This window comes from Apis florea, unplaced genomic scaffold (assembly GCF_048593485.1).
Source record: "Apis florea isolate Af1SG1 unplaced genomic scaffold, ASM4859348v1 contig_2272_pilon, whole genome shotgun sequence".
NCBI classification, from domain to species: domain Eukaryota; kingdom Metazoa; phylum Arthropoda; class Insecta; order Hymenoptera; family Apidae; genus Apis; species Apis florea.
In genome coordinates, this window is record NW_028256549.1 from 8,255,162 (window position 1) to 8,269,459 (window position 14,298).

General features: G+C 21.9%; 3 protein-coding genes across 13 annotated transcripts in view; 2 read left to right on the forward strand and 1 right to left on the reverse strand.

Moving 5' to 3' along the window:
- The first annotated feature begins 2,389 nt into the window (after positions 1 to 2,389).
- LOC100869793 (uncharacterized) lies at positions 2,390 to 7,647 on the forward strand. 6 transcript variants are annotated; one of them, XM_031918014.2, is made up of 11 exons: positions 2,390 to 2,618; positions 2,987 to 3,221; positions 4,587 to 4,627; positions 5,715 to 5,879; positions 5,957 to 6,079; positions 6,184 to 6,318; positions 6,469 to 6,660; positions 6,764 to 6,823; positions 6,956 to 7,205; positions 7,291 to 7,363; positions 7,424 to 7,647. In XM_031918014.2, the coding sequence occupies exons 6-11, from the start codon at positions 6,228 to 6,230 to the stop codon at positions 7,427 to 7,429; spliced, it is 672 nt and encodes a 223-aa protein (XP_031773874.1). In that variant the 5' UTR covers positions 2,390 to 2,618; positions 2,987 to 3,221; positions 4,587 to 4,627; positions 5,715 to 5,879; positions 5,957 to 6,079; positions 6,184 to 6,227; the 3' UTR covers positions 7,430 to 7,647. The 6 variants fall into 6 exon arrangements, with proteins under 6 accessions (XP_031773874.1, XP_031773872.1, XP_031773869.1 ...); XM_031918012.2 differs by having other exon boundaries at positions 5,715 to 6,079; XM_031918009.2 differs by lacking the exon at positions 5,957 to 6,079.
- A 788-nt stretch (positions 7,648 to 8,435) lies between these two features.
- Cisd2 (CDGSH iron sulfur domain 2) lies at positions 8,436 to 9,749 on the reverse strand. Its single transcript, XM_003696091.4, has 4 exons — positions 9,586 to 9,749; positions 9,324 to 9,415; positions 8,940 to 9,056; positions 8,436 to 8,700 (listed from the first exon to the last, which is right to left on the reverse strand). Exons 1-4 carry the CDS (start codon positions 9,680 to 9,682, stop codon positions 8,611 to 8,613), a joined length of 396 nt encoding a protein of 131 aa, XP_003696139.1. The 5' UTR covers positions 9,683 to 9,749; the 3' UTR covers positions 8,436 to 8,610.
- Positions 9,750 to 10,321: 572 nt separating this feature from the next.
- Efa6 (Exchange factor for Arf 6) overlaps positions 10,322 to 14,298 on the forward strand; it is a 128,008-nt gene continuing 124,031 nt past the window's right edge. For all 6 annotated transcript variants that reach the window (XR_015295263.1, XR_015295264.1, XM_003696025.4 and 3 more), the window contains exon 1: positions 10,322 to 10,984. Coding sequence is in view for 4 of the 6 variants with exons in the window: in XM_003696025.4 (XP_003696073.1) it covers positions 10,850 to 10,984 (135 nt within the window). In the remaining 2 variants the exon portion in view is untranslated. The remainder of the gene's footprint in view (positions 10,985 to 14,298) is intronic.

Sequence of the window (14,298 nt, forward strand, 5' to 3'; positions counted from 1 at the left end):
CATAATTCAATCATTTATAATTTTAGATATAACGTTCAAAAGAACGAAGTAAAGTGCATTTATTTCAATATATATATATATATATTTTAAATTTTCTTTAAGAAAAATTGTTATACTGTTATATGTAATATATTTAATATAAAATAAAATAAATATAATATATTCTATATTAAAAATATTGATTACTATTCAATAATTATTTTTCTAATAAAGATGTCTGTTTTATATAGATACAAATTTCGAGAAGAATTAAGAGATATAAAAAATATTCAAATAAAAATTGTTCGATGAAGAGGATCATAATATAAATATAAATAAATACTGAGAAAAAATATGAGAGATTTCAAGATGAAATGGAATATTATATATTTTTATATATAATATACATAGCATAATAGTGTTAAGATAAATCCAACTCATTTTATTTAATAATATATTATGAAATTGTTGAAAAATTAAACAATATATCCCATTCATTTTCAGAGAATTAAATATTATTTGATTGTATTATTTTATTGAAAATGAATTTATTTATTTATCATTTGATAGTCTATTGATAATAAATAAAAATAATTTACGAATTTTCTATAAAATTTCAATTCAATACAAGTTTTTAAAGAATTAAGAACCAATTGAAATTATTTATATTTAGATTTATATGCATATATAATTTGCTTTATGATAATTGCACATATATTTTTCAAAATTGCTGTTATTTTACGAAACAATATAGTTAATCACTATATATATATATAGATAATTTTTCAATTATTCAAAAGATTAGAAAATAAATTTTAAGATTTGAAGATTTTTTCTAAAGATTAATTAAATCGATAATTTAATAAATGCATTATCATTTTGTTTTAAATCATGTTTTTCATAAAAATCGCTTAGTTGGAAAAATCTTTGATTCAGTAACGAAAGATTAATTAACATATGGATAAATGAGGAGAGAATATAAGCAAATATGCAATGACCGCTTACCTTTCAAATTTATTTGACAGTATAAAATATATATGATATAAAATACCATAGAGTAAAATATTTATGATACATATACTATTCTCTTTGTTATTAATCTTTTTGTTATCGATTTTTATTATCGAATATTGACTAGATACAAGTTGAATAATGGAAATTTTAACATATGTAAAACTATTTCACGAATATAAGAAGCTAATGTATTTTAATGATTAGAAATTAATATATAATTATCTAATTATAATTAATATTCAATATAATATATATATATATATATAATAAAAATTCTCAAACAATGCGAGAAATTGAGAAATTGGAACAAAATGACAGATATATTTATAATAATAAATTATATAAAAGAATATATAATCGATATAATGAAATTTGAATAAATGTATAATGTCTTTGAGATTTTCAAAATTCTTTTTACTATATTCTACACATGTATAATTTATTTATATTATATTACACATAATAATACATTATTACACATATATATTTATATTACATATAATAATTTAATATTTTATTTCAAATAATGTTTTAAAGTAGCTTAATTAAGATAGTTAAATTTGATAGTTAAAATTAGCTTTATCAAAATTATATTATCGATACATTAATAAGTTATTATATAATATATTAAAATTATTGACTATTTAGAATCAATTTACAATTATAAATATCAATTAAAAACAGAGTAAAGGATCTAAAATCTAAAGCTAAATATTTATCATTAGAATGTAATCGTTAAAAAAAAAAATTTGTTCTTTATAATAATTTAATTCTTCATGTTCTATTTATAAAATATACATATATATAAATTTATAAGTGAACTATTTATAAATAATTTGAATAACCAATTTAACTTATCTAAATAATTTGAGTAAATTTCGAGTTTTGATGATCGATAATATATATTTATATCGTCAATTTTATTAGGTATTTATATTATTTAATGATAAATTTAATAAAATATCATAAATTGTCAAAATAAATTTTATATTTTATGTTTTTCTTATATTTATATATTTGCTATTTATCTTAATTCAATTAATATTCAATTTAAACTCAATACAAACTTTAAGATAATTAAGTCGAAAATGAGTTAAAAAAAGAATGTCAAAAGACTACAAAAAGATGTCACTATTGTCGATGCAAAATTGTTCTTTATAATTCTAATCCTAACCTACTTTAATAAATAATTTCAAATGATCATATTAAAATTTCTTATCTTTGAAGACTATACTTATAATACACTAATAATGATGACTTTTTTAAATCAACTGATAAATAGATACTATTGAATTACTTTATTTTCTTTTGTCTTTGCACATGCTACACGTTATTTTAGCCCTCTCTTTCGTTACTGTTATGCTGTCACTATTATACTTACTATACCTACCTCTCCAGTCGCATAGAACGTACAGTAGTATGCTGTTTCTTTCAAGGGAAAGAACAACTCTTAGTGTAGTGGAAATTAATTTGCAAAAATTTTAATTTAAAATTATTAATGCGTTAAATAATATGGAATAAAATAGTAATGTGTAATTCGATGAATTAAAATATTTCAAAATTTATTTACTATGTATCGTTTATCTTTATTTTATTATTAAAAATATACTTCAAATACAATTAAGGTGATTATAGTATAAATATTTCTATTGTGAATATAGCATAAATAATTTTTGTGTAATTATAAAATAGTGTAAATTATAGTGAATATTTAAAATTTATTTATTTTTTAAATTCATTTTTAAAAATTTTAAGCATTTTAAGATCAAATACTTATCTATATGATCACTTTTTTCTGATAATAAAATGATAATAATTGCTGGTGTTCAATTAATCGATCGATAAAAGATCGTTTAATTCTTTAGAAACTGATACTTAAAGAAATATAGCATATTAGGATTTTTGTTGTTTATTAAAATAGCGCATAAAACATAATTGAAAATTCAAAAATAACAAGTGAAATAATTTGTGTATATTTTTTCTCCTATCTTAGAAGAAATAACAATTGATTGTGGAATGTTATAATTACATGGATTATCGGTATGAATAATCATTGAATTGTGAATCTATAAGTGTAGTCTTCAAAGACAAATTAATACGACGATTATTCTTCGAGTTTTATTGTCTGCCCTTGTTTCCCGGTTTCTCTCTTAAATATATAACGATTCTTCACTAAACGATTACAAATAGAGAAAAAGTGGAACATTCTACTTTCACGTTCAACGAAGGTATGAAGAATATTATTATATCTTGAAAAATAAATTGATATATCGCTACATATGGATTATTTTATCGATCAGAAATTTTCATAATTTTAATTTCTGTACTTTATTTCATCAAAATTAATAAAATGATTATAATTGTGAAATATAAACGTTTCATCATAAAACGATGTATTCAAAATATGTGATCAACATTATTCTATTGCTTTGATTATTTAACATGTAATAATAAAAATGACATAATTGGACACTGTAATTATCGATCATTATCAAAAAAATTTGCATGCAATTATAATTATTTTTTTATTTCTTTTTTTTATTAGTATAAAATAATATAATGCTAATATAAATAAAAAAAAGGAAATAAATATAGAACAAAAAATAGATCAAAGATTAAATAAACAATAATAAAATTGTTTTCCTTACTTTGAAATGAATATTTCTTCTATTTTTTTTATTGAATAAATATTTTATTTATCAAATATTTATAATTAAAAGTTTTTCATTATATTTATATATGTTCAGAAATTATTAAAATTCATATTATATCTTTTGTGAATCATTTTGTGCACAAATATGTGCTAATTATATAAGTTTCTTTATTTATAAATAATTTTTAAGAAAATACCATTGCATTTTAATTTTATAAATATTCAAAAAATTGTAAATCATTTAAAAATATTTCTTATTAATATTCTGTTCAATATATTCCTTGTTATTATTATGCGTAATAAGACAAAAATTTTAGTAATTCATTCAAAGAAATTTTATTTCTGAGAAATAATCTCCGTTAAAAAAACTTCTATATTTTTGGCAAAATAATGCTATGATAGAGAATCTGAATCGACAAATTTCCTGTACATATAACGCTACTAATTCTGTTGCTATATTTTTATAATACAGCATAACATTTTTTGATTTTCATTTTTAATGACATATTAATCTTTTTAATATGTAAGATTTTTTAATAATTTTTTATTTTTAAAAAATACAATACAATGGAGTAATATATGAACATAAAGTAAAAGTGAACATTCATTGATGTATTCACATTATGTAAATAATATAACGATCTTCTTTAATATTCTAACATTTTTCATTCTTCTTACATGAAAAATAAAATATATAAATATATATTATAAATATTACTATGAATGGTTAATTAATTATATTAATTATATTAATCATATTGAAATAAAATTTATTTTATTAATTTCTTTATAATAAATAAAATAAATTTTTCAAATGTTATTCAGTTTAAGATATAGATACAATAAATATTGCAATACTATGAGAAATATACATCATGTCATAAATTATTTATATACAAGTATAAATAATAATTGATTTTTTTTATTTATTCATGGGTAGCAAATACTCTGAAGTTCAAGGAGAAAAAAAATTAATAGCAGGTAAGTAACTCAATTGGTATAGTAGTTATCTGACAAACAAGAACTGACCGGTCAAATCTATTTTTGTTAAATTTTATTTTATTATTTTATTATTTAAATTTTTTCTTTTTTATGTTTCTTAAAAAAAATATTTACAACATGTACTACTTTGAAAAAATCTCATATGAGAGTATATTATATAGATGGCGTTACCTTATAGATAATTAAAATTTGATAAACAATTAGTCTGATAGAGACTATACATAATATATATATAATATAAGATAAATAAAAAATGAGAGATAGATAGAGATATATAATAAGAAATAAAAATTTTTCTTAATATGAATTTTTGGCTTACAAAAATATATAATTCATATAAAATTCATAATTTTGTTTTAAATATTATTATCAATTATATATACATATATGAGTCATTAATCTATTATATACTATATAATCTATTAAATCATATATAAATATTTAATAAAAAATTTCTAATTACATTGAAAAATCATTATTCTTAAGTAAGTAAATTAATGAATTTTAATTATATTTTTAAAAGTTTAAAACTTATTTTACTTATTATATGTATACATATATTTCGAAATTATTAGAATTAGAATTAGAAATATTAAAATAAAATTTATGTTATATAAAAAGAAATGTATTTTGAAACATTATTATTAAATTTAATATTTTGGAAAATTTATTATATCTATAGATTTAAAAAAAGTCTTAAAAATATATAAATAAATATATATCCAAAAAAAATTATTTTGATATAAATATATTTAAAATATGCTAAATATATATATATATATATATATATATATATGTTTAAAACTATAATTTACAGCTATGTAATCTTTTTTATAATATAATCGAAATTTACACATTCAATAAAATTATTTAAAAAATTGATTATTTATTCATTTTATTTATTTAATTAAATATATTTAATCAAAATATTGAAGCCAGTATTAATACCATTAAAATGCTATCGTACAATTAAAAATATATTTGTTTGCCTAGTTTATCTAAGATAACAGATGAATAGTAGATGGTGGGGTTTTAAAATTGATAATTGCAATCAATTTGATTTCAGGTTCGATTCTCTCATAAAGATTAAGACTTGGGAAGCAATAATAGTTCAGAAAGTGTGTGCAAAAGCGCAATAGTTTAGAATTCGAGAGACAAAAAATAGAAATAGACAGGACAAAGAAAAAAATGATTCGGTTGTCGGTGACCTTTGTTTTGGTGATTTTGTTTGGTAAGACTGAAGTGCTATGATATTTTTATCATATATCAATGATTAAATGAAACATTTGTTTAAATGTGATACTTTAGCTACAGATAGTGGTCTCCTCAATATTTTAAACAATCGAACTAACAATAGATTTATCAAATAATGTAAAAATAAAAATATACAAACTTCCTTTATTTTTAAAATCAGAAATAGTTTTACGTAAAGTAAGTGTGTACCAATTGACGAATATTTACATGTTGGTAATTTTTCTTTGTACATGTACTTTTATAATAGAATTAAGAATGATTATTTTATGATTCGTTATTAGTTGGTAGAGTGTCTCCACTTCCAGAAGATGAACAAGAGAATAAAATGAATATTACAAACTTAAACAAAATGACTAATATTTTGAATAATAATAAAGCGATTAAATCTTCAATGAAGACTATAGAAAATAAAAAGGGTAGGTAGAAATAATTTTCTTAATAACTTTTTGGTCTCAATTCGATTAAAATGTATAGGATCAATATTCTTATATAATTTATACTTAATGATAGATAAATTATTGCTGTAAAATGTACTGAATATTTTATTATTTTTATTTTAAATATAGAAATAATAAACGAAAACAATAATTTTATATCAAAAAATTCAATCAATACAGTAAACATGATCGAAGTAAAAAAAATAAAAAATAAAATACAAAATTGTACTTTTACGAAAGAACAACACGACATGCTTAATTGTAATATGACACACGATGATGATGGCAACATAGAACAAATTCAATTATTAAATTCTACAGGTTTTTATTATAATCATATAAAATTTAAATAAATTTACAAAGTTAAAAGCGATTTATATTATTTGTATTATATATTATTTATATATTTTTTTTTTTTTGCAAGAATCTACGATAACAACTGCGAGCACTAATGTTGAAACAAATCACTCTATAAATGATTCAGGTATAAAAATATATTTTATCGTAATAAATTATTTTATAAAAATATGCAATCATATCATTACATAGTTAAAAATTAATTGCATATTTTTTATAATATATTTAATATATATTTTAATATATTTTATTATAATAGATACAAGTACAGTTTTAAAACATACTACTAATACTAATGAAGCATCGACTGATTTTATATCGCCGTTACTAGTAAATAAAGTTGTTGCAAATATAGACTCTGAAGATATTATTGAGGCTGTAAAATCTGTCAATCAATCAAACAACAAACATATGTCTTCGGGAATTATAGCATTAGTTACCGCAATCAGTTTTGCTGTAGCAATTGCATTGGTCTATATTGGTATGATCGTTTGGAGGCGGTATATTGAGTGAGTATAAAATTTATCATTGTTTTTATTATATGATATTATATGATATTATATAATTATTTTATTTAATATTTATATATTTTAGATATCGATATGGACATCGGGAATTACTTGTTAATGAATTAGAATTTGATACTAATGATTTGCGACATTTTGAGGTATGTTAAATAAATATTTAATAGATTAAATATATAATAATTTCATTTTATATGTTGTAGCTGTGATTTAATAAATGCAATAGAGAGAGAAAAAAATAATAATTCATAGCTAAATAATTAAATAATTCATAGCTAAGGCTGATAATATAACTATGAAGATTTATTGATCTGTGATACTAGACATGCATTGTGTCAAACAGTCAAGACACCAAATATATTTGGATAATATTATATATTTCTTATAATGTAAATGTTTTATATATATTATGAATCTATTTTTTCAATTTGTTGATCGTTTTTTCTTTGTCCTCTAGAAATTAAAATAATGTTCTAATAAATAAATAAATAATATAATGTTAAGTATCAATTAAATGTTTTATAAAAAAAATTAAAGATATTAGAATAATATATACCAATTTTTTTTAAATTAATATAACTAATAATCTTCATCTTTTTGCGATATTTAAAGTTGTTAAAAATGTAATAAATTAAATCTTTGTAATACTATACTGTTATCATTTTTCCATTTGTTTTTATATCGTATACAATGGATATATAAATATTTTAATCAATTAGTGAATTATTTTTTTTAACATTTTTATTTTTAAACAATTTAATTAAAATGAAATAATATAATATTTATCTATTATATAGGATGTTATTACATTTATTGAACATTTTTGGAGAATGATTCTAAAAATCAAAATAAACACAAAAGTTAATATAAAAGAATATTAGTTTATTTATAAGTTATAAATAATTTAGATTTAGATTAAAGTGAAATGAGAATAAAATGAGATGTCTCTATCATCTAACTTGTTTTTTGCTTTATTTAATGCGAATTTTAGTTATTTATAAATTATATATAATAAATAAATTTTAATTGACAATTATATATATATATTTTTTTATTTATTTTGACTTTTAAATTTTTCGAAGATATTTCAAAAATATATTAATATACTCATAATTATATAATCATATATGACTTAAATTACATAATTATTGACAAAATAAATATTTATAAGAATAAATATTTATTTATAAATTAATAACAAGTAACAAATGCGTATTTTGCATCTTGTACTTAACGTTATTCTTTTATTCATTTTGCATATTTATCTACATTAATATTTAATGCATTTTTTTATAAGATACCTACATTTTTGTTTTAGAAATAGTTTTTTTCTTGTTATTAATCAAATTGAAAGTACATACAATAATATTTGTGTATGGATTGACATACATTAATCTTTCTTTCTTGTAATTACAAGAGGACCCACATTATCATTCATTTCTTGATTATGATGTCCATGAGCACCATCACAATATGGCCACTAATATAATAAAAATTATTGTAAATATTAATTACAATTTTTATTTGTTAAATTTTATTAAATTAATATTAATTTTTCATATGCATATAATTCATATATAAACAAGTTATATAATTACATAATATCCATTTATATGACTCACAAAATTATCTTTGAATTTTTGGAATATAATTAATTAGAATGAATCAAATACAAAAACTTAATAAATAAGAATACTTATAAAAAATATATAAACTTACATTTTTAGATCTCCAGCAACGACAAAATGCAGCTTTTTCAGTAATATCTTCTATATCAACTGTATCTACTACTTTATTTACATCTTTTTTTACACTAAGATTCACAAGTCCACATGGCTGTAATGTATATAGATAAAACATAGATGACATAATTTATTAATTATTTAATACAAGGAATTCTTTGTAAATTATGTATATTGTAAATATAAATTTATGGATTCATATAAAAAATAATAACATTTATAAAGAAAATAGAAATGAAAATATAAATGAAGCTATATATTATATGTTATATAATCAAAAAAAAATAGAATAAAATATAAAGCTAATATTTAATCATGATGTCCTTGATATTCTATAATAATAATAGACAAGTATACTTACTGGTCTAGCCAATGGACAAAATGCTTTGTATGACATGTAACCGATACCTGCTACTAATGCAGTAGGTGGAATTAAGGCAATCCAGTCTCGTACTAAATGAAAATGAAAAAAAAATTCATAACTCGTACTTATAAAATTGATATAGAGAAAGTGGTACAGTAGTAATTTGCAATGTCACGATTAAAATTTATTTCTGAAAAATATTCAATATGATTCTATTAAATTATTAAATATATTGTAATTATATTATTTAATTTCTTACTTCCAAGTCGAAACCATCCTCCTATAGAATCTGGAATAGGTAATCCAGCTAAATAATTTGGAAGAGTTACTTTAACGAGATGTGCTATTGGCATCATGATTGCTACTACTATAGTCAATTTACAATTTCAAATGCAACTTGTGCTTTGAACGGTGATTATTTTTTTCAAATTACAAAGAGAAATATATAAATTAAAAATACTTTTATATATATTTACATAATACAACATATAATATATTGCATTTTTAAACACTTTATCTATATAAAATTATTGTAATATTAAATAAAATAACAAATCATTTAAAATTTGAAATACTTAAATGTAATATTTATCTATATCTATATAATATTTTTCTATATCTGATTCTTCTGTATTTATTACTTTTATTTCTATATTCAATTATTTTTAATTATAATATATATAATAATACAATGCATCGCATTGTGTACATATTATATAAATCATAAATTTTTAAAAATTTTTTAAAACTAAAAAAATTTTTTTAGATTTATCTAGTTTTTAAAATCATTATAAAACATACTATTATAAAATAATATAATAAAAAATATTCATATTATATATTTTTTAAATAAAATATATATATATATATATATATATATAAATACTTACATATATTTTCTTCAATTCTATTATTGCCGGTAAATTTTGATTAACGTAGTGAGAGAGGTGAAGGACCGGTAGGGTTTGTGAGATGCCTTGTAAGTGGCGCCATCCAGTCGCGAGGCGTTCGCCGGGCAGAGTGGAGGTGGTTACGTTGTCCGCAAGGATATGTGGTCGGTTACCGCGACGCCGCCGCGGTTCGCGCAGGCACAGGTACGAAGTGCGCGCGTTTTCGAGGCGGTATCACGAAAAGCGCAGGAGTGGCGTTTCGTTCTACGTATCGTTCCGATATCATTGCTACAGTTCATCGTTGATGTACAGTGGGTAGTAGGAGGTTCGTAAATCGGCAAAAAGAAAGGAAAGACGAGGAAAAAAAGAAGAAAGAAAAGAGATAGAGCGCGGTTCTATCGCGCGGTGCAGTGTGAAAAGTGTTCGCGAAAGGGGGCTTTTGCTTCTTCTTGTGTGTGCGTGTACGTGCATGTGCCACAGCAAAAGCACGTAAGAACGTAACTAGTGACACACGGAAAAAGGAGAGAGAGAGAAAGACGAATAAACACGGGTCGTCGGATAATCCTTGTGTACGGTGTGCGAGTTTCGTGAATGTGCGTCAAATGACAGTGAGGTGATCAATGTGCTCGAAACATGGCTGAGGAGCTGGTGGTCACCCTGAACCGCGGCGACTCGTCCGGATTCGGGTTTTCGCTCCTCGGTACCGCGGGTTTGCCGCACGTCATCTACGACATCGTTGAGAATTCGCCGGCAGCAAAGAGCGGCAAGGTGAGTATTTACTTCGATCGTATTTTCTATATATTTGTGATTGCCTATTGCGTATCACAAATAGAGAGAGAGAAGTTTGAGAACATTTAAAGATTAGGGAAAGAACAACCCCAAGTTCTACTTATACACACATTATGTGCTTGTCGAGAATCCTGCGAACGTGAAGAAGGCTCCTCAAAATAACGCCCGGTGTATATCGACCCGTGTTATTATCGCGAGCACCCTCTGTCGCCCTGTCTGTTTCTTGACCTCTGATTATTTTTTATTTTCACATTTTATAAGTCGTGTTGCTAATGCTTTTTGTATTAGATTGTAATATATGAAACATCCATTAATTAACTTATGTTCTCTGTCAAGAACAAGATTGGTGTAATATCGTTCAGAACTGAAAAATTACAGTAAATTGAGGTAAGAGAAGTTGACATCATTTCTGAAAACAATATTTATATATGTCGTATAAGTTGTACCCTACGAGATAGAATGAATAAAACGATAGAACTTTGTTTTAGCGAAGCGAAATGGAGATACGAATGTTATACTGATTCGGAAAAATCATATATGTACATTATTTATCTGCAGTACGGCTTATATAAAATTGAATGTCGATATATGCTCTTTCGTTTCGTGCATTTTTATTTTTATTTTTATTTGAAATATTGTCAACAATCTCTCCACAGCGATATACATGAAATTCGAATCGTTTTACCTTTTATTCTAAATTAAATATATCTTAATCAAATATTGTGATAGTATTAACATAGATGCTAGTATTTAAATAGGATGCTACTAAAAAATTATTATTACTTTGTATCGGTTTCTTAAAATCTTTTGTAATGATATTAGTTTTGAAAATAAAAAATAAAAATGTTGAAAGATTTTATGAAATTCATAAATAATAGATAAAATTGTCATCGATAATTTTAATCGAATTTAGTAAAATAGTCGAAAAAAATGAATATTTTATATTTAGTTAATATATTACACCCGTCTTAACGTTGACGGTGCGGGGATGCTGATTGGTTGGGTGGGATCGGTTTAACGGCCACATTCCAGCCTGTCGGTCGGTCCCTCTGTCCGTATGTTCTTTCTCCTTTCCTTTTTCCCTTCTCTTTATATCTATCTTTCTTTTTCTTTTTCTCTTTCCTGTTTCCTGAGGAAGGTATTTCTTCTCGATGATCATACGAATCGGAAAATTTGAATCAAAAAAAATAGGTCTTTTATATATTTCTATAAGCTTTATTTGATATCGTTTTTTTAAATGATTTCTGATATTTTCAAATAATCTGAAATATTTTCAGTCAATATCACAGTCGCGCTTATATAACTAAAAAAACGAAATTAACTTATTTTATATAAACAAGTAAATCAATTTATAGCATCATATTTAATTTTCCAATATCTTTTGTTTATATTTGTTGTATATTTTATTTTTTATTTTTTAAATTTTGAATATTCCTGAATAGTAATTTTTCATATCTTTATTATAAAAATATTAATATTAATGTTAAAAAAATATATTATTTTTATAAATAATATACAATCAAATTTTTCAATAAAAAATTCAAATCAAATGGTAATATAGATTGATTTCAAATATGTTATTACATATTTTTTTATGATTATTAATTTTTTTCGTAATATCTCATATTTTTTTATAAATCGAATGCATTCTTTCTCTCTTCTTTTTTTATTTTTCTCTTTTTTATTTTTTGATTTTAACATAAAATAGATTAATTGCTTGTTCGTTTGTTGGTTTCCAATACCGACGTCGATAAAAGATGCGAATTTTGAATAACAGATGCAAAATAGATTAACCGTCGTTATGTGGACCAGTTTCACAACGAGTTCATAAACCGCGATGGCGGTTGTAATATCGTATGTAATATCGTAAATAAAAAGAATCATAAAAACAAATTTAATGATTAATATAAATGATGTATTTTTTCTCTAATTATGAAACAAATCAATATGAAACATTTTCTTGAAATTTTAAGAAATTTATTCAAAGATTGAATTATTTCCGTTTTTTTTAATTTTATTACTAGATATTTATAGATTAGTTTCGTATGAGCATATGTATATTTCTATGTATATTTCTATGTATGGCATATCCAAGCAATCAAACCGAATGTCTTAAAAAGGACAGAGCGCGCATGCGCATGACTTTTTGTATTCCGCATAACTGTCATTTGCAAGAAGAATGCGTATAACAAAGGAGTAGTCATTACGCGTGATTGGAATGTATATGTATACATTATTCCTTTTTCCTTTTTTTCATTTTTTTTTCTTTTTTTTTTTGGAATTCTTAAAGTTCTATTAAAGTTCTAAGTAAAGTGATGCGACTAATATATATATATATATATTTTCGTATTTATGTGATTATTACCATATTTTATTTTAATTCTAGATATATATAATATAGTAATTTTATTTATATATAATATAATATAATATATTATTTATATATTAATTTTAAATATATATAATATAGTAATATAATATTTTAATTCTAATAATATATAATATAGTAATTAATTCTAGATAGTAATATATATTATAGATATGTATATTATATATATTTCATAAATATGATGGACTTTGAATATCTTTTTAAAAAAACTCTCTTTATATAAATATAGCGATAATGAATTACAATTCAAAATAGGTTAGATAACATTACTTATCATATTTATGGAGATATGAAAACATTTTTTACTTCGATACGAAATACAAATACATGAAAGAATACAAATTCGCAAAAGTCAGAATTAAATAAAATCATTAAAAAAAAAATAAGTAGATATTATTCATTATTGTCACTTAAATACTGGCCTGTTATTAATGGATATTTTCCATAAAAGATAAATATTTTCATCTATAGAATATTAATAATATTGTTTATACCAAACAAAATAAAAATTCGATTTGCCATCATCATTTTAATGATTTCTTAATTCTTAATTAAATATTGCTTTTTTTTCCCGCAAAAAATATATCGGATTTATTTCGTCAGATATAGAGAATGTAAAAACGAAACTGATGAATTGAATTATTTGTTTTTAATTAAAATATATTGTCATAGATAGTATCATGAATCTTGAAAACTTATAAATTAAATTAAATCACAATATTTGAAATTCATTGTTTAATCATTATAAAAAGCGTATATATTTAACATTGTTTTTTCGCACTACTATGCGATAGTATTTTTAAAATTGTTTTCTTGCAAGATTGTAGAAAACAACATCAGAACAAGATTAGAATAATTGCCATTTAATGAGTCATTGGCAAATTTTACGCTTAATACATGCTAT